The 26,548-nt window shown below is 32.2% G+C and overlaps 1 protein-coding gene across 8 annotated transcripts in view; it reads left to right on the forward strand.

Annotated features, from left to right (window-relative positions):
- The window catches only part of LOC132697784 (cell adhesion molecule Dscam2), a 222,408-nt gene that overhangs the window by 162,765 nt on the left and 33,095 nt on the right, over positions 1–26,548 (forward strand). For all 8 annotated transcript variants that reach the window (XM_060663427.1, XM_060663454.1, XM_060663446.1 and 5 more), the window contains exons 4-9: positions 15,950–16,216; positions 18,941–19,197; positions 21,721–21,925; positions 22,017–22,197; positions 22,253–22,383; positions 22,440–22,716. In XM_060663427.1, the coding sequence (XP_060519410.1) occupies positions 15,950–16,216; positions 18,941–19,197; positions 21,721–21,925; positions 22,017–22,197; positions 22,253–22,383; positions 22,440–22,716 (1,318 nt within the window). The remainder of the gene's footprint in view (positions 1–15,949; positions 16,217–18,940; positions 19,198–21,720; positions 21,926–22,016; positions 22,198–22,252; positions 22,384–22,439; positions 22,717–26,548) is intronic.

Genomic DNA, 26,548 nt, shown 5'->3' on the forward strand with positions numbered 1-26,548 from the left:
ACTTCAGCCGTTTCCAAGATATTCTCTATTAAACATTTTTTTATGCAATAAAAACTTCGGATAAAATTTTGATCTTGAATAAAAAATTATAAATATTTTGATGTACTTATTTACATCATCTTGAAACACTTTAATGTAATATAAAATTTGTAATATTCTTAACTAATTTACTAATTTAACAATATATCTCAATATGCTTCGATAAACTTATTAATTTTGGTAAAATAGAGAGTAGGATTACTTAGTAGTATTTTTATGTTTATTGTTCGAAAGTTAATCTTCATTGGATAAAAAATATTTAATAGCGAATATATTTTAAAAGGCTGGATATAGATATAGTTTTTTATATACCAAGTATTGTATGTGAGCAATGGAAATTGCTAATATGATCAGTACAATAATCGATGTTGATTTGATTTAAATAAACTAAACTATTATACACAATGGTGTGATTTCTAAAAAAAATGAATATTAAATGTTAAATGAATTTTATTTTCAAAAAATGGTACATGTCCATAGAAAACTGAGCACTGTGCAAGTCATACAACATAAAAGATCTTTTAAAAACAAATTTTAATTAGATTTTTTATCCCTTAAATTGATTTAAAATAAATTTTATGGCGGTGAACAGTTTCTCGATGCGGACACGCTTCTTTACACTATCACTAAACCAAATTTTTAGCTTCTAAATGAGTACGATCGACAATTCAATTCAGTAGTCGGTCCCGTACACTCGGTTAAGCTCTTCACGATTCGGACCGGACGAAATAGACAAAGTAATTGTTATTCACATCATACAAAGTTAGCACTATTGTTTGATCCACAGAGCTTTTAACGAATTGCATTTAGCTTCCCAGTAACTGAAATAGATTTGGTGTTTCTTTAAGTCCGATTTATTTATAGATCCGTTAAAGAAGAACCTCTTTCCCAATGCCATAATGTTTCTACCCGAATAACCTGGATAAATAAATATTTTCGCAAAAAATTTTGGATCATATTGTACAAAAAATTTTGTTCACACCGATTATATTTCCTTAACTAAGTTATTGGTACCTATATGCAGGGTGGCCCCAGGCTTCCACTTCGGATTTTTAATAATAACTTTTAAATTACCAATATAAATCCAAAAGAGAAGTAATATTTGGCTATGCCACTATTCAATTTTAATTAGAACTACATTTACGTCTTATTAAATTTGTGTCAAATAATTTTTTTTTATTTTAACTATTTAAAGTTTATTATACAAATTTTTCTATAAGTTATATGTTGGCATTACACCATGAAGTTTATTAACTGTCGCAAACGTTCGTCTTTGAGGTAGGGCGTGTTAGCCCATATTGGAGATTAATCGTAGGGTCCGTGGCTAAGATGTTAGCAGCAATGTATCTTACTATATGGCTAGGAAATACCTTACCGGTTCAATTCAACGGCGACAAAGAGAAATGCGTCATCTGTAAATAAGTAATAAATAAGTCAATTTCCTTATCCATGGCTTTTTACCAATTTTTTTTTATTCTATCGCCTCCTCAAATGGTACATCATCTCTACAAAAATTTACAATTTACTACAATTATATACCACATAATCATCAAATTTCTTTGGAATATTTTTAAATCTCTGAGATTTACAAACTTCAAGTTCCATTTGAGATTGAGAATTTTTAGTATTATTCACATTGTCGTAGTTTTCATCGATTGAATCGATATCAGAATTATCGCTAATTACTTTTTTTGTAGAAAGAAACTTCCACAGGCTACTGTAATACTTTTTACAAAGCTTCTTCAGAGCTTGAATAACTAATTCCCATGTTGATGACAGGTAAAGACCTGAGTCATGGTTAAGATTGTTAGCTTATATTTACAGATTTCTAAAGACTCTCGGATTTTTCGTTGGTAGAAGAATTGATTACATGGCAGAATTTTATCGAATAAAATTTTATATCCAGCAAATGCTGATGAAAATAAATAAGAACTAAAAGTTCAGATTTTCACGAAATTATATATTTTGACATGACAATTGTTTCGACAACACCGTGTCTTTATCAAATGTAACATTTCCAAACTGCCTGCTACTATATGTACAGAGAAATGACAATAAAACCTTAATTAATCTGGTTGTGAGAATTTAAGTTCAATAAAGGAGAGTTATTTAAATCTAATTGATCGTTCAGCAGTACATTTGAATGTCTCATTTTGTTAATCTCCATGACTTCCAATAAATTTAATTCCCTACTTTTTGTAGCTGTGTGTAAAATATCAAAATTGTCGTGAAAAATGTGTTTTTTTGGATTTATGTGTGTAGCATAATTAGAATATAGACTATTGTTTTTACACGCTCTTTTACGTTCGTTAATGCGTTTCTTGAAGGATCTACCTATTAGCCCAATATAAATTTTAGGACTGGATCCGCATTTCAACCTGTAGACACCTGATTTTTGAGATGTTTTAACATTTCGTTTTATTGTTTTTTAAAAATTTTCCTATCGTGTTGTTAGTTCTGAAAGCTATTTTTAAACCTTATTTTGACAGATGTTTTGGAACATTTTCACTGGGTTCTCCTATGTATGTAATTGTTTTAAATTGTTCGTATTCTGTATTAGGTTTCGGATAAATAAAGTTTACTGTTGTCTGGATTTGTTTTTTATTTTTTTATTTTTTTCTATAATGGACGGATTGTAGATTCAGTGCAATTTGTTTAATGATATTAAGTTCTTTATTGTAATTTTCTGTTGAGCGTGGCGTATTAAGAAGTCTGTGTATAAAAGAGTGAAATGCAGCCATTTTGTGTATATAAGGGTAATTTGATCTGTTATGTATGATTATGTCTGTGTGTGAAGGTTTATGATATATGGAAAAATCTAATTTGTTTTGCATTTTCGTAATAGTTAAGTCAAAAAATTAAAAGAGTTATCCTGTCCAATCTCGATAGGGAATTTAATACGATTATGTAATGAGATAATGTAATTTTATACGATTATGTAATGAGTTAATATAATTTACATTAACTCATTACATAATCGTATAAAATTCACTATCGAGATTGAATAGAATAACTCTATAAATTTTTTAAACTTAACTATTACGAAAACGCAACAAGAATTAGATTTTTCCATTTATCATAAACCTTCACACATGGACACAGTCATAGATAATAGCCCAAATCACCCTTATACACACAAAATGGCTGCATTTCACTCTTTTATACACAGACTTCTTAATACGCCACTCTCAACAGGAAATTACAACAAAGAACTTAATATCATTAAACAAATTGCACTGAACAACGGCTACAATCCGTCCGTTATAGATAAAATTATAAATAAGAAATAAATCCAGACAACAGAAAACTTTATTTATCCGAAACCTAATACAGAACACGAACAATTTAAAACAATTACATACATAGGAGAACCCAGTGAAAACAATAGTCTAGATTCTAATTATGTTACACATTTAAACACAGAAAAACACATTTTTGACGACAATTTTGATATTTTACATACAGCCACAAAAAGTAGAAAATTAAATTTATTGGAAGCCACGGAGATTAATAAAATGAGACATTCAAATGTATTGCTTAACGATCAATTAGATTTAAATACCTCTCCTTTATTGAACTTAAAAATTCTCACAACAAGATTAATTACGGTTTTATTGTCATTTTTCGGTATATATAGTAGCAGGTAGTTTGCAAAATATTACATTTGATAAAGATACGGTGTTGTCGAAACAATTGTCATGTAAAAATATATAATTTCCTGAAAATCTGAACTTTTAGTCCTTATTTATTTTGATAAATGGATTTTCATCAAGTAAAAGCCACCTCAGTTTTAATTCTGATGAGTTTATTTGTCTTAGTCTTAAGGCTCTTTCATGTTCTTTAAGCCTAGTTGATATTTTTCGTCCGGTCTCTCCAATGTATTTTTGCCGCATATGCATGGAATGATGTAAACTCCTCACTTACCAAAACTAACCAAGTCCACCAAAATTAATATTACAAAATTCTATTTATTTAGCTTTTCTACTATTGAAGTAAGTTAATTTCATTATCTGAAATTTCAAAAATTAGTAAAGAAATTTAAGAAAATATATATATTATGCAACAAGTACGGTAAACGCCATTTGACTCTCGAGTTTATTTGACACGAGCGGAGCGACTGTTTAATACGCGAGTGACTTAAAAAGTTTACCGACCGTGTTGCATACTATACTTTTTCTACGAACGTTAGTTTTTGGGTACATTTTCGAAAAACAACACGAATACATTTACATGATTTACATGACCGTCAGAATTGACGTCCGATTTATCCCAAACCAGTGCGGTAAAATCCCGGAAATGTCCGAAGTGACTCGAATCCGTGGGAAACGAAACTGATGTGGATGTGACGCTTCCTGCACTCTAAATCGGTGTGTAATTAGGCATTTTGCAGACGGGAGTAGAAAAAAGTATTTTCAGCACCATATTAAGTGAACACATAGACTGCCAAGTCCATAGCGCATGACATTGTTGTTGGAGAATGTTATGTTGTAATTAATGGTGTGTTATAGTATATTATGCAACAAGTGTGGTGTTGCACATTATACTTTTTCTACGATCGTAACGAAAAAATCACAATTTAACAAATTAAAAATAATAACAGATTATCGGATTACTAAATTTCGGACCATTCATCGGTCTGATCGGTTCTGCTATTGTTATCTCTTTTTAACTGTATACGCTAGACAGAGAAAAATGTATTATCAGCTATGTTATATAAGCAACAGAATAAACACAATTTTAAAAATTTGTGTTATTTATTTAACTTTTACAATTGATTATTAAATAATTTCTTTAAAGAAAAATACTAAAATTGGAAGAAAAACTATCCAAGGATAAAGCTTTTAATAGGATTAAATTTTTAAGATCGTATAAGCACGAAAAAGCAGGTCCTAACCTTCAGTTTTGTTTGTACTGATGAGAGAGATGAGAGCAAGATATTAATATAAAAACTGTAAAAAACAGTAAAATTCACACGAACGGTATGTAAAATTTCTGTTGGAAACTTAAATTATAAATGTCACTTTACTTGCCGACAAGTTCACTAGATTTTAATTATAGCACGTAGTATTTAAATTGTCTAATATACTGCATAACATTTTTCTGTGTATTAGTTTTAATACATATATATATTTATTAATACTACGTGCTATAAGTTACAATTAAAATAGAGTGGGCTAGTCAGAAAATATAATGACATTTATGGTTTAAAAGGTTTCCTCAGAAATTTTTGATTATTCCAACTACCAAAAAACCTAAGAACTAAGCATAAGTAGCGAAGAATATTATTTTAGTTGTTCACCAACTAAAATTCAACAAGCTGCGACTGAATCTACAGCCAGTGTATTACCTACACGTGTCAAGTGTAAGAGTGTCGAAGGACCGCCCTGTTTTTTCCTCAGGGAAGCAGTGGACTCGGTGGTGAATGAAAAATCGTGGAATTGCCCAACACGTCAATTTTAATAATAAAAACCAAAATTTATAATGTGGCTGGCGGCAGCGTGACACTTCAGGACATATGCGTTCTTACGCGGACATATCTGAATTGCTTCTTTTTGCGGTACGCTGTGTAACACGCATCCTTACCCGATCTGCTTCAACTGCGCGTCCACACACGGAGCTTTGAGTCAATAAAGCGAATCGCCCACGTAACTTTGTTTTACGCTTGAATACTAAGTATGAGCATACGCGAGAAGTGGAGAAAGGAAAACTCGGTTTATTCCTATTCCGAGCAAGTGATGTCTGCTTATTTTCAAAATAAATCAATATTCTTAAAACCTTCGTCTTTGTGGTCCATTTATTCCATGTTACGGTCCACAATTAACCTCAAAAGCAATATTGATGTATGTCAGTACCTAAGACTACACAGTTTCCTAAAAAGACAATCAGATTAAAGAAGTCGAAATTACTAACTCCTCAACAAATTAATAAGTTTCTTCAGTAAGCATCTGACGATAAATGTTTTTAAAAAATGTAAGGTTATGTAAAATATTTTGCTTCGGGTTGGACTAATTTTTGGAATAATGGGTGTCTGTGACATGGACGAATTATTAAAAGTGGAAATTACACACATTGAAGATCTTAACACTCCATATTAGTTAAAATTCCCGACACAAAAACAAAGACTGAGCGTCAGTTTGCAATCACAGGTAATAATTAAAAATTTGAATACAAAAAATAACATCTATTTCTAGGAAATTTTTATGATACATGTAAAAAGTATATGACTCTTCGTCTTCAAAACATTCCAAATATGTTCAGATTTTTTTTTAAACCACAGAAACGGAAGTGTACAAACCAACCTATCGGCATTAATTAATTTGGGCATTTGGTAAAAGAAGTTGCTTAGTTTTTAAAATTACCAAAAGGCGCCTACAGACAGTCACACAGGGGTGTTTTTTTTTCGATGTATAGAACTTTAAGTTGCAATAAAACAACCATGGATTCGATGGATGGATTCGATTGACATGAATTTTATTTATCCGAAAGATAATCTTGTGGCATTACATTTTAAATATGATTTCTGGCATATGACCGCCACGGCTGGCGCGGATGTAGTCCAAACGTCTAATTTTTTATGACATTTGCAACATTTGTGGCCGTATATTGGCAATAACACAGCGAATGTTGTCTTCCAAATAGTCAAGCGTTTGTGGCTTATCCGCATAGACCAATGATTTTACATAGCCCCACAGACAGTAGTCTAGCGGTGTTAAATCACAAGATGTTGGAGGCCAATTCACAGGTCCAAAACGTTAAATTAGCCGGTCACCAAACGTGTCTTTCAATAAATCGATTGTGGAGCGAGCTGTGTGACATGTTGCGCCGTCTTGTTGAAACCACATCTCCTGGAAATGATGGTTATTCAATTCAGGAATGAAAGAGTTAGTAATCATAGCTCTATACCGATCACCATTGACTGTAACGTTCTGGCCATCATCGTTTTTGAAGAAGTACGGACCAATGATTCCATCAGCCCATAAAGCGAACCAAAAAGTCAGTTTTTCTGGATGTAACGTTGTTTCGACATATACTTGAGGATTAGCTTCGCTCCAAATGCGGCAGTTTTGTTTGTTGACGTAGTCATTCAACCAGAAGTGCACTTCATCGCTAAACAAAATTCGCTTATGAAAATCGGGAACAACGGCAATCTCGTTTTGGGCCCATTCGACGAATCTACGCCTTACTTGATGATCGTTTGGCTTCAATTCTTGCACGAGTTGGATTTTGCAAGCACGTAAACCAAGATCCTTCCGCAAAATCTTCCATAAAGTGGATGGACACAGATCCAATTCCTGTGCTCGATGGCTGATGGACTCATTCGGGTCCTCCTCAATGCTACGCTCTACAGCAGCAATAGCTTCTTCTGTACGCACCGTACGGCGTCTCTGGGGATGCGAGTTATCAATAAGAGTACACGTGGTGGGAAAACGTTCCATGGTTAATCGAATTAACTGCTCTGATGGACAATTTTGTCGATGATAAAATGGACGTAGTGCGCGATACGTATTCCGCACAGAATAAAATTGCACTATTTGCAAGCGTTGTTCAGGCGTGAGTCTATTCATGATGAATTGCCAAACGAAACTGAGAATAAATCACTTGACAGCTGTTAAACCGGTCGCCATCTTGAACAGTAATGCCAACTTAAATTTATATACACCGAAAAAAAAAACCATTATTAAGATATGAACGCTTGTCGATTTACGTGCGGTGATGTTGAAAAGACCGACGCACATGTTTTCTGTTCTTGCTTGAATTGAAGCCTGTTCAGACTTGTACGCGCGTATATGCATGCCTGTGTGTAGAAAAACTTTTCTATATTGAAAGGCTTTTGTCAGTTTCTTGGCTATAATATTTTGTTTTTCTTTATTCAAGTCTTTTTTGTTAACATGACAGATCTAAGAAGTTTTACAAAATAATTTCTCACAGGGTTCATTGAATTGTACAAATCTTATCCCTATTTGTTGAAAATAAAATCCAAGGAATCCAAGGACTATAAACAAGAAAAATGAAGCTTACAATGTGTTACTGGTGAAACTTCAAGAAATAGAGAAAAATGCGACTAAAGAAATGGTTAAAACCAAAATTAACAGCCTTCGATCTAGTTTGCGAAGAGAAACAAAAAAAATGATGGAGTCGAGAAGACAAATTGCTGGTGCTGAAGCAGAAGAAATATATGTACCACATTGATGGTATTATGTCCTACTTCTATTTGTAAAAGATCAAGAAAGCCTTAGACATTCTGTTATTTCCAATGGAACAAGGAGTTTTATGAACAAGTTGACGGTGTAGCCATGGGAAGCCCATTAAGCCCGGTCATAGCAAATTTTTTCATGGAAAAGTTTGAACAGCCGGCATTAAATACTGCCCAAAAGAAGCCCAAGTGTTGGTTCCGCTACGTGGACGACACATTTGTAATATGGAGCCACGGCGAAAAGGAGCTTCAAATCTTCTTGGCGCATCTCAATTCCATTAACAATAAAATAAAATTTACCATGGAGACAGAAAAGGACGGCAGGTTGGCATTCTTAGATGTGCAAGTAGAAAGGCGACCAAATGGAAAATTGGGTCATAAAGTTTATCGAAAACCCACTCACACGGAACGTTACCTGAACAAATTATCTAATCACCATCCGAGACAGAAAATGGGGGTAATAAAAACCTTAATGACAAGGGCTAATCGGATTAGCGAACCCAAGTACCTACGTGAAGAGATTAATCACTTGACCGATTCCCTGAAAAATAACGGATATACCACCTCTGAAATACAAAAAGCTATGAAAAATAGAAGATCTAAGACAAGAGATACGACAAAGGAACCTCAAGGGAATGTATCATTTCCTTTTATTAAGAACGTCACAGACAGGATCGGTAAACATTTAGAACGACACAACGTTCGGGTCATCTTTAAACCAACGACTACAATCAGACAAAGCCTCAGGTCTGCCAAGGATACCAGGGACGCCTTTTCTTCACCAGGGATATACCGCATTCCGTGTTCCTGTGGCTCGGTATATATAGGTACCACAAAGAGAAGCATTGAAACTAGGCTAAAGGAACATAAAAGGAACTGCCGGCTTGGACACACGGAAAAATCAGCAGTGGCAGAACATGCTTTTTACAAAGGTGATCATCGTATCATGTTCAAAGACACGCAGGTACTGGACAAAACACCACATTTTTCTCCACGTCTTATCAGAGAAGCTATTGAAATTCAAAAACATCAGAATAATTTCAATAGAAAAGAAGAAGGTCTCAATATCAGTAAAACATGGACTCAGGTCATCAACAAAACAACGTGTTTACCCAGACAAGCTCAACCCAAGCCCGCCACCGAGGTCACGCCCACTACAGCGCGCTTAAATACAGCAGATCTTCCAGTCAACCAACCAGTCATCGGAGAGCAGTACGGAAGAACACTTCGACCGTTACCGCATCGCCGCTCTTGAAAATGTCTACCGCAGTTGTAGACGAAACGTCGAGTTTAATCTCGGGACCACGGCTCAAAAGCCCGGAAATATTTAGTAATGTAGTTTTTGGCCGTGAAAGCATAACATCTTTGATAAATAACATCGTCTGCTATAATTTAAGGCTTATCTGTTACAGTAAAATGACTAACTTTGGATTTTGGAATTCAAAAAATCTCAAGATTATCTAAAGTACTTTTCGAAAACGTATCCTAAAATATATAAAGAGTAATGATCATTAAAAGGAGAAAGTTCATCAAATTTCATTAATCTTACTTCCAGTATCCCCAAAATCATAAATAATATCGTTTGTTATAGTAGTTCATAGTAGAGATTGATCCGTTACATGCAAATTACTAACTGCCTCTTTAGGTGGAACAAGTGGTACAGTATTATTTGTTGTTTCTGTAGAACAGTTATTGGGTATTGTTCGAAATACTATATTTGAGAAAATATTAATTTTCCCAATGTTGTTACAATTTGTAACACCCCCCATGTTATCATTATTAGAAATTGTTAAAGTCCCTATAAAAACAAGGACCAGAATTAAAAAAACGGGGTTTTGAATGGCAAAAATTACTTGATGCGATGTTTCAGGCTGGTAAAAGTGGACACTATTAGACACACAGACAGAGAAATTTTGTCAATAAAATTTTAGGTTTTTAATTCCATTTAAATCTTATTTTTAAAATTTGCTTTCTGAACAAGAATAAGAATAAATTATATTCAAATGGTAGAAGTTTATGAAAATAAACCAATTTGACTAGTTAAGAGTTACAGTAATGGTGTTTTCTGGATAGTACTGGTAAAATGCCACTTTCAGTAAAGCTCTGAAGAAGCCAACAGAATGATTGGCGAAACTTCATCAAGTTCGACTCAGCAAAAACCGACGCAGGAGGAATCCAGAAGTTTTGTAAAAAGTAAATGCTAATATTTAAATATTATTTTTTTTAATTGTTTTCTAAGTTCTTGACGGTTGACTTATTTGCAGATCAATAAATTATTGTACCAAATTAATAAAAACTGTTAATTTAGAAATAAATGTCATTTTCAATTATTTTATGTTTACGAGGCCACCTGAGACATCATATTACTGTATTGTGCGTGTTTAATGTTGGCGTAAAATGGACCGATGTTAGTTATTTGGAATATTTAGGAGGAATAATTGGAGAAGTTACTATTTTAGTTTTAATAAAAATAAGGACTTTATATTTTTTTTTTATAAAATTATAAAGAACAGGGACAACTGCATCGTTTGTTTATAAAAAAACCTAGCTGACGTTTCGCCAATCATCCTGATAGCTTCTTTAGAGCTTAAGTGAAGCTTGCTCACATTCTATTCTGAACCTGCTTGTATACTGTTTGAGAGAGGCGGTGCTAACAGAGGGACAAGAACATTGTCTCAGATTTTCATGTTAGTGAAAAACAGAGTCGCGGTTAAGATTTTTTGGTTGTTCAGAGATTTCTATAGATTCTTGGATATTTCCGGGTAGAAGAATTGATTACATTAATTAATTTTAATTTGATCGAATGAACTTTCGGTTTTATTATTGTTTTCGGGAACTGCTTATGACTTTATTTGTCATAGTCGTATATTTTTTGTTCTGTTTCTCTGGTTAGTTTTGACATAGCTCTTTCAGATATATTGCTATTTGGGAATCTGGAATTAAACCTATTCAACCGAATTAAATGCTTGTTTGGAACATATTTTTCTTGTAACGGTCAGATTTATGAACGGGACCAGCTGTGAGATCTCCAGGATGGTTGGCAAAACGTCAGCAAATTCGATTTATCCACCACGGACGCAGGTAGAATGCAAAATATTTGTAAATAGTCTTACATTATTCTGTGAAAGTTCCCTTTAAAAAAAATCTTCAGAAATATTTGCTAAACAAATTTGATAAACGCCATATTAGTTTATTCGGTACGAAATGAGCGAGTGCTTAATAAATGAGTGACTGAAGAAGTATTAATATATCAAAATATTGATCGGTGGCAGTGGTGACATATTATTGAATATTCTGTACTTTGCTTTTTATCCCTCTCATTCCTTGTTAAACTTTATTTTTATTTTTATTTTAGGAGACAATGAAAGAAATAACTATTAAAAAGAACACTTTTATCGAATAACTTTCAAAGTTCATTTCAAAATGATAAATTTTACTAAAATATATAAATGTTACTTTTCACATTTATTTTGATTTGATTAAAAGCAAAAGTCAAAAACTTAAATCGTTCAATAAAATAGTTTAAAATAGTTTATATGTGTTGTGGACTTTAATAGGTAACATAATAATATTAATAATAATATTAATAATATATTAGACGATAAAATCAAAATATTTTATTACTCAATTAATTAGATAAATATGTAGCAGATGGCATTTTTATTTGCAAATTCCAACAACTTCTTTTCCTATTGCATTAGATAGCAATTTATATTGAATATTTCTATAATATAAATATTTATATTCGATATTTTTAATATTTAGAACACCGCTCTAAATAGTATTTAGCAGAAATTATCGGAAGAAAATAATAAATCTAAAAATGTACCCAAAAATTAAAAAAAGATTCAGAAGTTATTGCATAATATTCGCATATAAAAACAAAAACTTGTTGGTGTTGCTCAATGGAGATTATGATTTATATAATGTAATAGTAATTAAATAATGGAAAAATACCAATTTGTGCAACTAAATAAAAACAGAATATTTTTTTTAAAGTAATCGAGGATGACTCGGTTGGTATGTCGTTAAAACTGCCAAGTCGACTTGCAGCAGGTTGAAGGTTCGATTCCCACCTGGAGCCTTGGGTGTTGTTATTGCATTGTTGTCCGACTTTAACGACTGACTTCATGCAATGAGCGGATTTTCTCAGAACGAAGAGAGCAAGCGAAAAAAAAGAGTTTCCCGACATCAAATAAAGAGTACAACATTGGCAGCAGGATGTAAATATGATTCTTGTAGATTTCGAATTCTTTACCACACATTTCGAAAATAAACTTTTCTTAATTATTTAATTTTTAATAGAAAAAAAAGTCTTGTGTATTTTTGTTACGTTTTCGTTAATTCCAACTTAGCCTACTTCTTAATTTGTGGTAAAAGAAATAAAATTACCTATTTCCATCGTCTCGCGCTCGCACTATGGAGCGCCAATCGATTTCATTCAACAGGAAAAACAAAACAAGTAGGCGATGTAGACCCGTTACCCCACAATTTCGCGCCAGTCTGGAAAGTTAATAGTTAATAGTTAAACGCGCAAAGGACGCCTGGAAATCGACGAGCTGAAAGTAGAATATATCTTGTAAAATATACAGAGACTGGGTCTCGCGCCTCTACCGGGTATACAGTTGAACTAACAATATACAAGAAAATTCAGTTTACTATGATCGTAGCGTCCTTCTGAAAATTTTAATTTAGACTACTTAGATCGTGTATATACCATTTCTATAGCGTTGCATCCGGGCCATATATATATATATATATATATATATATATATATATATATATATATATATATATATATATATATATATATATATATATATATATATATATATATATATATATATATGATGACACTATATTCCGGGATATCATCCGTTCGCTCGTTGAACTCCGACTGGAATCCTGCATCCGACTGGAATCCTGCAAATCCTGCATCCGACTGGAATCCTGCAGACGTTTCGCCAAAATCTCACTTGGCATCTTCAATGCTCGCGCTCCGAAAACACTTCGAACACTGGTGTTCGTCTGCAGGATTCCAGTCGGATGCAGGATTTGCAGGATTCCAGTCGGATGCAGGATTCCAGTCGGAGTTCAACGAGCGAACGGATGATATCCCGGAATATAGTGTCATCACATTTTTCCATCCGTAAATCAATACGTGAGAATATATATATATATATATATATATATATATATATATATATATATATATATATATATATATATATATATATATATATATATATATATATATATATATATATATATATATATATATATATATATATATATATATATATATATATATATATATATATATATATATATATATATATATATATATATATATATATATATATATATATATATATATATATATATATATATATATATATATATATATATATATATATATATATATATATGATCTTTGGCACTAGCCCAATGTTTTATATTTAGTCTTTCCTCGTCCTCATTCAGAAAGAGGGAAAGAAGTTGGTCCATATATATATATATATATATATATATATATATATATATATATATATATATATATATATATATATATATATATATATATATATATATATATATATATATATATATATATATATATATATATATATATATATATATATATATATATATATATATATATATATATATATATATATATATATATATATATATATATATATATATATATATGATCTTTGGCACTAGCCCAATGTTTTATATTTAGTCTTTCCTCGTCCTCATTCAGAAAGAGGGAAAGAAGTTGGTCCATTGCACTGAGAACAGAACCAACTCGATCTTGAAAGGAGCACAATTTGCTGTCTCTTCGTGCTACCACTTCACGAATGGTTGATGCCACTTCTAGATTTAATTTTGGTGCCACCAACCAAGGTGCATTGTCTGGGGGTGGATTTACCTTATTAATTTCCACCGTTCATCCTCAGACAGTCCTCTTTGTAGTAGATTGAACCAAGTTAAAACCACTTTTTTTGTAGTCTTCTTGGTCGGTGTTACATCGTATCCCAACAAGGATAAGACCGCCATTTTTTTTTTTTGGAATGTTTAAATCATCTCAAAATTAACTGAAAAACTTGAAAACCAACGCGAACAATTGGCTGGCTGGTGTGATTTAATGTTAAAATTGTGGCAATTGGCATAGGGATGGGGTAACTACAGCTATTGTTATTTACAAAACGCACTCTATATTAGGTATTTTACAAAAGGGAGTAGAATAAATTTATTAATAAATATTATTTTATTTTTAAAAAACCAGAAACGCAAGAAATAAAAATTTAAAAAACGAAAACCAACATTCTTCACAAGGCTGAGTGATATACGGCGAATAAATAAATATGTATTTAAATATGTAAAAAATACCAAAAAAACTTAACGACAAAAGTTGCTTGGATGTACTTATCCTTATAAAATATGATGATATTCTATATATTAAGGCATTTTGAATTGCCTGAAACTTCGTAGACATGTTTTGTATATAATAACTGAACTGAAAGCCTGTGTCATATATATGATTTCCTTATAATTTTACTTATTTACTTTATTTACTTATGCTTATAAAATATTATGATGATATTGAAAGTAGAATGCTCTATATATTAAGGCATTTTTGAATTCCTTGAAACTTTGTAGACATGTTTTGTATATAATAACTGAACTGAAATCCTTTATCATATATTTGATGTTGATTTCCTTATAAAAGAAAATCTATCCTAGCGATATGTCTTGATATTTTAAAAATAAATAAAGAAACTAACTAACAAAAAACTGGCATTAAAAATTCAATTAAACAAACGTTAAAAGTCTTTTTTTTCAAATGGAAAAATGTGAATTAGTACTTAAAGAGGGTGACTTAGTTATAGATTTAGGAATATTAGCAATAAAACGTTTTTCCATTGTAACAATGCTAAACGGCTATTAATAATTGGTTAAGGAGATAGCGGCGAAACAATGCACCTACTATTTAATGTCGCTTGAGAATTTTTTATAAATTTTATAAATTATTCCTGTTAAATTTAAATAAGTTATTAGCACAAAAGTTTTTCAATTTGTTTAATATCTAAAAATTAAACAAATTTTGTAAAAAAACTTTTATACATTTGCTCAAAAAACTCCAGATGGACAAGAATCTTCAAGAAACACTGTTTTAAAAGAATAGTAGAAAAAAATCAAAATTTTATAAAAAATTATTGTACATATTATAAAAAGTACTATTATAAAAAAAAATATTTTTATATATCATAAGTCACTTTTGATATAAAATTCAAAATATTTCAGAAACGTAAGACAAGCACGGGAGTTCATACATAAAAGATGTCCACAATTTTCCGAAACATTAAAAAAATATTTAAATTCCGGGTTATCTGTTTATAATAAAAAATTTGTTATTGTCCACGAAAATTAAAGCACCTATTTTATATAATAATATAATATTTTAAAAATATAAATGAATCTAAACAACAAGTTTTGTTGATAATTTTAACAGATTCTGATAATAATAGAAAGCGTGCCACTCTGTGCATATTTATAAGTCTTAGTATCTTTGTATTGAGATGTGATAATTTTCTAAATAAATTATAATTAAAAAATGTCTATAGTGGGCAGAACTCTTAACCACTATGTTTTGGCGCATTTACTTTTTCGATATTAATAAAAAAAAATTAAAGGTTTTTCTTTTTTTAGTTATGAAACAAAAATACGACATACAAGTACACGACGAATATGTTTTGGCTGGAAACACTGCCGTTCTAAAATGCAAAATTCCAAACTACGTAGCCGACTACGTCCTGGTCACTTCTTGGATACAGGACGACAATATCAACATATATCCAAACACCGATATCGGAGGCAAATACGTCGTTTTAGCAAACGGAGATCTTTATATTAGTAATGCTGGTCCTGGAGACGGTTATAGGAATTATGCGTGCCGAACAGTCCACCGGTTGACAGGTATACAATTTCTTTCATCAATAAGTAGTAGTACAGTTAAATTTTCATTTGCAAATTGGCTGACCCTTGCAGGTTGTCATGCCGCTTAAAATAAAATTTCCAATAATAAAATTAATCATTAAGGAGTTTTTTCTACATAAGAGTATTTAAAAGCTATTTTTAAATTAAACAAAATTTTTTACACGATAATGAGTTAAAAAACTTAATGATATGTACGATTCTCAGTTGTTGACCTCTAAAACAAAATTATATTTTTGTTAAATTATAATGGAAATGATTTAGTTGTCGTTACATGGCTCAAAGGTCACTATTTTATAATCTGTAAAGAAATATTTAAAAAAAAGATGTTTTAAAATATAAGTGCTAAATAAGTGCTCACCATTACGGAGTTTATACGTTTATCTAATTTAAATTTAATTCACTTAAAATTCGATTTTCAAACAGTTTTTTATGTAATGTAATAGTTTTTCTTTATCGTGTTGGCTTTCCAAGGACTCTTCCCAATAAAACTTTAACGATGTTATTACCTATTATTATTGGGCAAAACGAATAACAAAAAAATATTCTTACTTGATTAACAAGGCAGGGGTGGACCAGGTATATTTTTCTTTCTGATATATTTCTTAGGTGTTGACCATTTGTGGCAGTGTTGAATACTCGCTTTTACGTGGAAATCATTTGTCGCTTGATGTAAAATAGGTTGTGAAAAATGTGTATGGAACTTTAATCAGTAGAGGACTTATTCAATAAGAAGTTTTAAAAAAGTTACAAAAACGCGAATATCGTGGATAAGGGATGGTTTTATAGTGGATAATTGAAGAAAAGGAATAACTGTAGTGATTTTCTAACTCACCGTATAGACAATAGTGATGAGGAACTAATAAGAAGGAAAATATATTGTCTTGATCAACGCCAAGTGGTTCCTACCTTGGATAAATAAACTGAAAAAGAAGCTAGACGAAGATGAAAGCAATATAAATATAAGCCGGGTCACCTTCCATCGATTTGATTGTAAAATGGGATTTAAATATTGCTAAATAGACAAAAGGCAAGTAGTAATGGAATCACACAGATTACGCACTTGAAGATTTAATTACCTTCAAGAAATTAAAAAATATAGATTAGACAACATATCCTTAATTTACCTTGATGAAACATGGTTCGATACACACGACACTGTATTGCTATTATCTGCAAAGAATATGAAAGATTCTTCTTGGATTATCACGAGGATACAAGTGCCGAACTTTCAAAGCAATCCTTTAAAAGTATTCCCAATAACAGTGTTATTGTCATGGATAACGCAAGCTACAACAGCCGCCTGCTACGCAAAGCACCAGCCTCATCAAGTTCAAAAACTGAATTCCACACATATTTGTTAGAAAATGATATTTATTTTGAATTGTTATAAAAAAACGCAACTCCTAAATTCAGATGCAACTAAAAAACAGTATGTATGCCATAATTTGACTGAACAGACAGGGCATAATGTTTTACGTCTTCCTCCATATCATTGCAGGTTTAACCTCCGAGAGCATTTGTGGAACCAAGTAAAATCAAAGGTCAGAGTAGAAAATGTTACTCCTACTTTAAGTCCCAGTGTTATAAATTTGATAAAAAATATAATTAATAACATGCGTTGCTTAAAAAATCAGTACAGCACATTATAAAAACTGACAACTCTTAAAAAACAACATAAATCCAATTACATTGTAATTGTGTATAGATGTTCCTAGTTATGAATTTGTTGTATATATTTAATGTCATTGTTTTTCCTTAGTGTAATTTGAGAAGATTTATGCCCACCTAAATAAACAAAAAAAAAATATTACCAAAAAATCTTGGAGAGTCCGTCCTCCTTTAATATATACTGGACCCGAGTTCTATTGCGGACAGGTAACTTCCATAATTGCAGGCAAAAGCCAGCAAGATTGAGACAGACTATACTAAAATCCAGCTCAAAAAATTGATTAAGGTTCTTTAGAATTCTCTCATACTAATCTTTCGATAATCGTTTTTGTCTCGGATCTCTTTATTTTGCTCTTTTACAACTTTTACGTTAAGTTCCTCACTATGATTATGTCTCAACACTTTAAGGAAGAATATGTGATTACTTCCTTTTTTATATAAGAGCAATTTTTTTTTGTATTAACCAAATAAATACCTACTTCATTGAGAAGAGTAATGCGAATTAGACAGATCGGACCGTACCATTTTGAATTTTACATGGAAGCGAGAAACCTGATCCAAGTCTATGTAGCGAAGCAATCTTAAGACAAGACGATACTCCAGCTTTCCAACAAAACATCAAAGAGTTTTCAAAGAAATATTATGTAATTCCCATTATTACTGTATTTGCTGCATCCTTTTAACCGTAGACTTTTGTTTGGACATTAATAAAAGTTGAGAAATTACCTGTTGTGTTATCTTCAAGTTAACTGAGCGCCGTTTGAAGATATAAAAATACCTTCAGAAAAACTTTCTAATTTCCTGCTGGATCTGAATTAAATAGACAAAGGTTTTCAATGTTTGAATTTGTATTTCCGTGAGTTCTATCCGGCTCGATTTTCGAAAACCGACGAGATCGAAAAATTGCTAAGCGCATACTGTTTTTTTCCTTATAAAAGGAAATCTATTATTTAAACGAAATAACTACCATTAACGAAACGACACTTTATTTCTGCCCCCCCCCCCCCCCCGAAGCGCGTAATTTTGTTCTTTTAGGCGAAGTTCAAACGTCAGCGTATCCAGGTCGTATTATCGTAACTGAACCTAAAGGCAACGTTCAACCACGCATAACAGTCGAAAAGCACAGTGCCAGAAAAGTAATCACAGGAGATGATGTAACTTTGCCATGTGTTGCTCAAGGATATCCAGTACCGGGTTATTACTGGAAGCGTGAAATTCAAGGACAAATGGTGCCTGTCGCTTTGGGTGAACGTGCGATTATGCTCAGTGCTGGCTTATTACGAATATCTAAAGTAAGTAACACTTTCTTCGCAATTATTCCAATTACTTTATGTCCCAAAAAGAACAGAAAAATCATAAAAGAAGAAAACTAAAAGTTGTCGAAACCATTTAGAAAAAAACTGACTACGCCACTAAATTATAGGAAAAACTCTATATTGCATACGCTTTCCACCTTTCCCACTTCAAATTTCCAGAATCACCCTATATTTTAAAAACGAAGCACGATATGAAAATTTTGTTAACGTCATCTTGCGTTTCCCAAAAAGGTACCAAAGGTTTTGCGAAAACGCCAGGCTCTATCTTCACTAACAACTCACATACCCCTCAGTCGCTAACAAAGTGGGCAACAGTATACATAATAACAAGAGTTCGCTTTAATCTTAACTCACCGATACAAAACTTGAGAATTGTGTGGCATTTTTACAGAATGACCGCCTTTTACACAAGAAATCTCAGGCCTTTTGGCAATTCTATTTAGACTAGTTTTTTAGGTAGATTTTTCGGCCATCTATTATTATTATTATCTGAATTATCAAAGTGCATAGCATCTCTTGCCGCATTTACCTGCGATTTTTGCATTCCACGCCATTATAAAATAGCAATGGAAATTACAGTCCATGTAAACAGTTCGAAAAAGATTAAAAAAAAAATAAAAAAATAAGTAATCTGATCAAAAACACAGCTTTCTTAATTAAAATAATTTCTTCTATAGTAAACTTCTTAACATGTGCACATCTAAACGTACCTTCTGCAAGAGTTAGAAACGCTATTTTTTCTACGAGCTTGCTGAAACCGCTAGACGAAAACAACTATAAAATTAACGTTTATTAACTTTTATTAGAAGAATCGAGAACTATGCTACTTTTTGTTATTCATATTAATCGTAAATATTTTGAAGCAGCCCTAGCGGTGGATGTTTAATTCTTGGTATTGCTCGAAGCAAATTTTATATCGGGATTTGCGAACACATTTTTCGCTTGAGAAAGTAGACGGATACTTTCAAAAACTTGTTAGCTTCAAATTAGGGTACACTGTTTGCTACAATATTCATATTGCAAAGGTGCAACACCTTCATAATTTTTTTGACTGATTTGAGGTAAAGGTTTTGCCATCCAAAAAATTTTGCAGGGACCGGAACAAATAGTAGTCGGAAGGCGCCAGATCTGGAGAATATGGTGGATGTTGCAGTACGTCCCATTCAAGCTGTAAAAGTTTTTGGCGAGTGACCAAACTTGTGTGAGGTCTCGCATTATCCTGGTGGAACACTACACCCTTCCTGTTGATTAATTCGGGCCTCTTCTCTTTAAGTGAATCATTCAATTTGTCCAGTTGATGACAATAGACTTCATTAATCGTTGTATTGTCCGGCAAAAGCTCAAAAAAAAAACGATTCCTTTGACATCCCACCAAACGGAGAGCATCACCTTTTTTTGGTGAATGTTGGCTTTTGACACGCTTTGAGCCGGTTCATCTTTTCTGCTCCATGACCTCTTGCGTTTAACATTGTTGTATACAACCCATTTTTCGTCCCCAGTAATAATCCGCTTTCTTGACGTTTGAGGAGCGAATCACACACGTCAACGCGACGACACAAATTTCGCTCCGTAAGGACATGGGGCACCCACACATCGAGCTTCGAGGTTAAGCCCATGCCTTTCAAATGGCCATAAACAGTCGAATTCGACAAATTTCATCTCTCACCGATCTCTCGTGTGGTTATTCGCCGATTTGCATCAACTAATGCTTTATCGCATCTTTGTCAGCTTCGACCGGCCTTCCAGACCGTGGTGCATCTTCGACATCAAAATTGCCGGATCGAAATTTTGCAAACCAGTTCTGGCACTGGCGTACTGTTAACACGCCTTCTCCATACACATCCGTCATTTTTTTTCTCGCTCGGACAGCATTTTTACCTTTTCTGAAGTAAAAAAGTAAAATATGACGAAAATGCTGCTTATTGCTCTCCATATTTAAAAGGGCACCAACCAAAAACTACTGCGTAGAATTAATAGAACTTTTTCACACACACAAGCCTTGCAATATCAGCTTTCGAGGCATATAATGGTAATGCGGCTTAAGTGTGAAGTTGGTTTCGAAAAAACGTAATTAAGTCCTCTGAAGGGAAAAAACGAAATGACTTTCCGAACAACCTTTTATATATATATATATATATATATATATATATATATATATATATATATATATATATATATATATATATATATATATATATATATATATATATATATATATATATATATATATATATATACATATATATATATATATATATATATATATATATATATATATATATATATATATATATATATATATATATATATATATATATATATATATATATATATATATATACTCCAATCCTCCATTATAGAGAAAAATCACTCTCGGGCCAGGCTTAGTGTTCCTTCATCCTCTGTTTATATTCGGTTACGTTACTTAAGCAGCCAAATTAAATCTCAAACAGGTTCTTATCTCGAATACCGAATGTATGAAATTTAAATTTATTACAGGTGCGTTTGGAGGATCGGGGGGTATACGTTTGTTTCGCAAATAATTCAGCGGGGGAGGAAAGTGTGAGAATAACCTTGGAGATAACATCTCCGTTATCTGCCCATGTTCAACCTCAAGTGCAAGTAGTGGACGTAGGAAAAGATGCTAAATTTCAATGCATAGTTAATGGCTACCCCTTGTCGCAAGTCGACTGGGTACATAATGGTAAGTCATCCTTAATTTCTATGTATTCTTAAGTTTCAATTTCCGTCAACTGCAAAATACAAATTATTTCTACCAGCGCAATTTGGTTTAGGTAAACCTGTAGCTCCGGATAGCCGTGTAGAAGTTTCATCGGATCCACCCAGGTTGACAATTAGACAGCTGAACAAAGAAGACAAAGGAATGTATCAGTGTTTAGTCAACAATAACTGGGATCAAGCGCAGGCGACTGCAGAATTAGATATGGGCGACGCTGGGCCAGAGCTAATTTATTGGTTCGTTTTTCGTTATTCGTTTCGTCTGATAGATTTCATCAATAATATTTTTTAGGTTTTCAGAACAAACACTCCAACCTGGTCCGACCGTTTCGCTTAAGTGCGTCGCCTCGGGAAACCCTCCACCCCAGTTTACTTGGACATTAGACGGTTTTCCCATTCCAGATCACCCTAGATTTTTAGTGGGTAAATATATTCGAAATCGGAAGTGCTGAGCTATTAACAGTTTCATTCCTGATAAGGTCAATACGTGACTATACAAGACGACGTCATTTCACACGTTAATATAACTAACATTAAAGCCGAAGATGGCGGAGAGTATGCCTGCAATGCGCATAACAGCGTAGGTAAAGTAATGCACAGTGCGCGCGTCAATGTCTATGGTTTACCTTTTATCAGAGAAATGCCCAAAGTAATCGGCATCGCAGGTATCTCTCTGGTAATTAAATGTCCCGTTGCCGGATATCCCATCGAATCTATTAGTTGGGAAAGGGACGGGCAGGTTTTACCCCTAATTAGGTAAGTTGATGTTTTCTTGTCTTATTGGTACTAATTCAAATTCTATATGTGCATATATATATATATATATATATATATATATATATATATATATATATATATATATATATATATATATATATATATATATATATATATATATATATATATATATATATATATATATATATATATATATATATATATATATATATATATATATATATATATATATATATATATATATATATATACTGGTCATAGTACGGTAAAAATTCATTGGCTTCGGGCGGCTATGATATTTGATGTGATTTGAGATAGTTTAGATAATTAAGGTATGTGTCGTTCCTTCAAAAAAATTTGTAGAAAGTTATTTTTAGAAATGTAAGAATTAATGATAATAAATGTTAAAACATCAAATTTTCTTAGTCTATCAACACCGATTGCTGCTTTAAGACCTGGAGTTACTAGCTCCAAAAATTAAACGAAAAAAGAGCATAAATGGACGTTGTCGATTCAAACACTTACCGCTGAATAGCACGTATCGAAATTACCTTTCTGAAATTGTTCTAAGAACGATCGCGCTTTTATTATCTTGCGTTTGCGCAAAACAATTCAGTTACGGTTATGGGATCGGTTGAAACAAACTATAGCGTCACCCTGTATATTTCATAAACCGATTGTATACAGGATGAACAAACTAAAATCGGCAGTGTTACTAATTTGTTTATAATTAAAGCGTTTAAATTAGTACAGTTTTAATAATCTTAATGCTGATTGGTTTTAGTCATATAGCTACTAGATATACAGGGTGTCCAGTATAAGATGATGTACATAGGGATATTGAAAACTGTAAGAGATACCGCGTCTCTTAAATGGAAGAAAAGTATCGTACATATGTATATGCCAAAAAGTGATTTAGCTTTGTTTTATTTTAAATCGATACTCTTACGTAGATACAAAGTGAAAAAGAAAATTGTCCATTTTTGAAAAACCTCAGTATTGTCCATATTATAGGAGCTGAAATGTTCAGATTTTCAGGATATGGGGAAAAGGATATGACGATGCTGAAAATCGCGTAAAAAAATTAAGCGTACTATGTTGCGTTCAGCCAAAGTCAACTTTCTTTTTCTTATGGGCGCCGTATTGAATACTTTTCAACCATGTATAATACATTTATGTTTGGTCATAATAAGTCTGGAAAAATAACAAAAATAAGATTTCGGGATTTTAAAACACATTTAAATAATGAGTGGACACGACAGGAGTCATTAAAATTGAATTGAACTGGGAGAAAAGTAGCGTATGTATATGCCAAAAAATAGTTTAGCTTTATTTTATTTTAAATCGATATCCTTACCTAGATACAGGGTGTAAAAGGAAAATGTCCATTTTGGAAAAATCACACTATTTTCCTTATTACAGAAGCTGAAATGTTCAAATTTTGAGGATATGGGTTAAAGAATATGGCAATGCTAAAAATGGCGTAAAAAAATGAGGCCTAGTATGTTGTGTACGGTCGAAGTCAATTTTTGTTTTTCTTATGGGCGCCATATTGAATTTCTACATTTTCAAAATCCTCTTCAAAAATGTTTTACAATAATGTATAACACACTTATATTTGGTCAAGATAACTACGGACAATAACAAAAATTAAATTTCGGATTTGATATCGCCGCATTTATTTTCCAAGAAGTTGGCTATGCCAGCGTATATCAGGTGATTCGTAATTATTGACAACAGTGAGTGTCAGGTGTGTGAAGTTAATAAATTGTGAGTTTTCAAATGAATTACTTTTAAAATAGTATGATATTTTGGAGAGTTTTATTCTCTGCCGTAGAAACGAAGCAAAAGCCGAAGAACGGTATTTAGATAAATATCCGGAAGACGGGATAGTATTTTAAAGCGTCATAGAGATCATCATTATCGTGAACGGCCTCGCCATGGACTTCAAGATGGCGATGCTGTTAGAAGAATAGCATTATGCCAGTGGTTTACTCAGAAAAATACCCATTTTCTAATTGTGGGCTCTTTAATAGTAAGAAAACTGTATTTTGGGCTGATCTAAATCCACGGCTAGCTAATATGGTTTGGTATTTTGGGTACCCACTAAAGTGGACCATATTTTTTCGATGATAACTTAAATTCTAAGAGATATTTAAACCTAGTACAGAAGATCTTATGAACCTTCCACTAGCGGTTCTGCAACAAATGTTTTTCCAACAACACGGCGCACCGCATTACAATGCGCAGATTATTACGAAGTTTTTAAATGCAGAATTTTGCAACGTTATTGTTATTTTTTCAGACTTGTTATGACCAAACATAAATGTATTTATTATACATGGTTGAAAAGTATTTTTAAATAGGATTTTAAAAATGTAGAAATTCAATACGGCGCACATAAGACAAAGAAAGTTGACTTAGGCTGAACGCAACATAGTACGTTTAATTTTTTTACGCAATTTTCAGCATCGTCGTATCCTTTTCCCCATATCCTGAAAATCTGAACATTTCAGCTCCTATAATATGGAAAATATTGAGGTTTTTCAAAAATGGGCAATTTCCTTTTTCACTTTATATCTACGTAAGAGTATCGATTTAAAATAAAATGAAGCTAAATCACTTTTTGGAATATACATATGTACGCTACTTTTCTTCCATTTAAGAGACGCTGTATCTCTTACAGTTTTCAATATCCCTATATACATCATCTTACACTGGACACCCTGTATATCTAGTAGCTATATGACTAAAACCTATCAGCAGTAAGATTATTAAAACTGCACTAATTTAACCGCTTTTATTATAAACAAATTAGTAACAGTGCCGATTTTAGTTTGTTCATTCTGTATACAATCGGTTTATGAAATATACGGGGTGGCGCTACAGTTTGTTTCAACCGATCCCATAACCGTAACTTAACTGTTTTGCGCAAACGCAAGTTAATAAAAGCGCGATCGTTCTTAGAACAATTTCAGAAAGGTAGTTTCGATACTTGCTATTCAGCAGTAAGTTTGAATCGACAACGTCCATTTATGCTCTTTTTCCGTTAAATTTTTGGAACTAGTAACTCCAGGTGTTAAAGCAGCAATCGGTGTTGATAGACTGAGAAAATTTGATGTTTTAACATTTATTATCATTAATTATTACATTTCTAAAAATAACTTTCTACAAATTTTTTTGAAAGAACGACACATACCTTAATTATCTAAACTATCTCAGAATTACTGCATAATATATTGCTCACCATTTCCATGTTTTAGTTAATTAAAATGAAGTTAAAATTTCAAATGAACAAAGCAGTGAAACAATACCCGAAAGCGTTTCAATCGATCATCGAAAATAGAATCGTTTGAGAACGGTGCAAAAAAGTAGCCCTACAGATTCAAAAACTATAATGAAAACATGTTTTAATAGATAAATTATTAATAATTATAAATATTTTCAAATCACAAGTTGTTTCGTAAAGTTATATAGATATATTTTATATATTTTTTTAAAAAGACGCACCTTAGATATTTGAACCATGTTTCCCTTGGATCTCCTGCATCTTTCAATCTCCGGCCTTTATATTATTACAAAAGGACCTTCATGTAGTCAAATGTATTATGAAGAGCTTAGTAATTATTTCATAAAAGCGGTTTTATAAACTCTTGACGAAACTATTTTTCTTTATTATAGATTAACTACTTTTTCGTGTTCAGCTATCACCGTACATGTTGTTTGTTATCGATTAAATATTTAAATTCAGCAAAGAATCCTGGGACGAATTGTTTGGAGTCGCCGCATTCACGTGGAATTAATACGCTAAAAGTATAGTAAATAACGACGTTTTACTTCACTCGGGAAT

The sequence above is a fragment of the Cylas formicarius genome, unplaced genomic scaffold, assembly GCF_029955315.1.
Source record: "Cylas formicarius isolate icCylForm1 unplaced genomic scaffold, icCylForm1.1 PGA_scaffold_10__41_contigs__length_53128322, whole genome shotgun sequence".
NCBI classification, from domain to species: domain Eukaryota; kingdom Metazoa; phylum Arthropoda; class Insecta; order Coleoptera; family Brentidae; genus Cylas; species Cylas formicarius.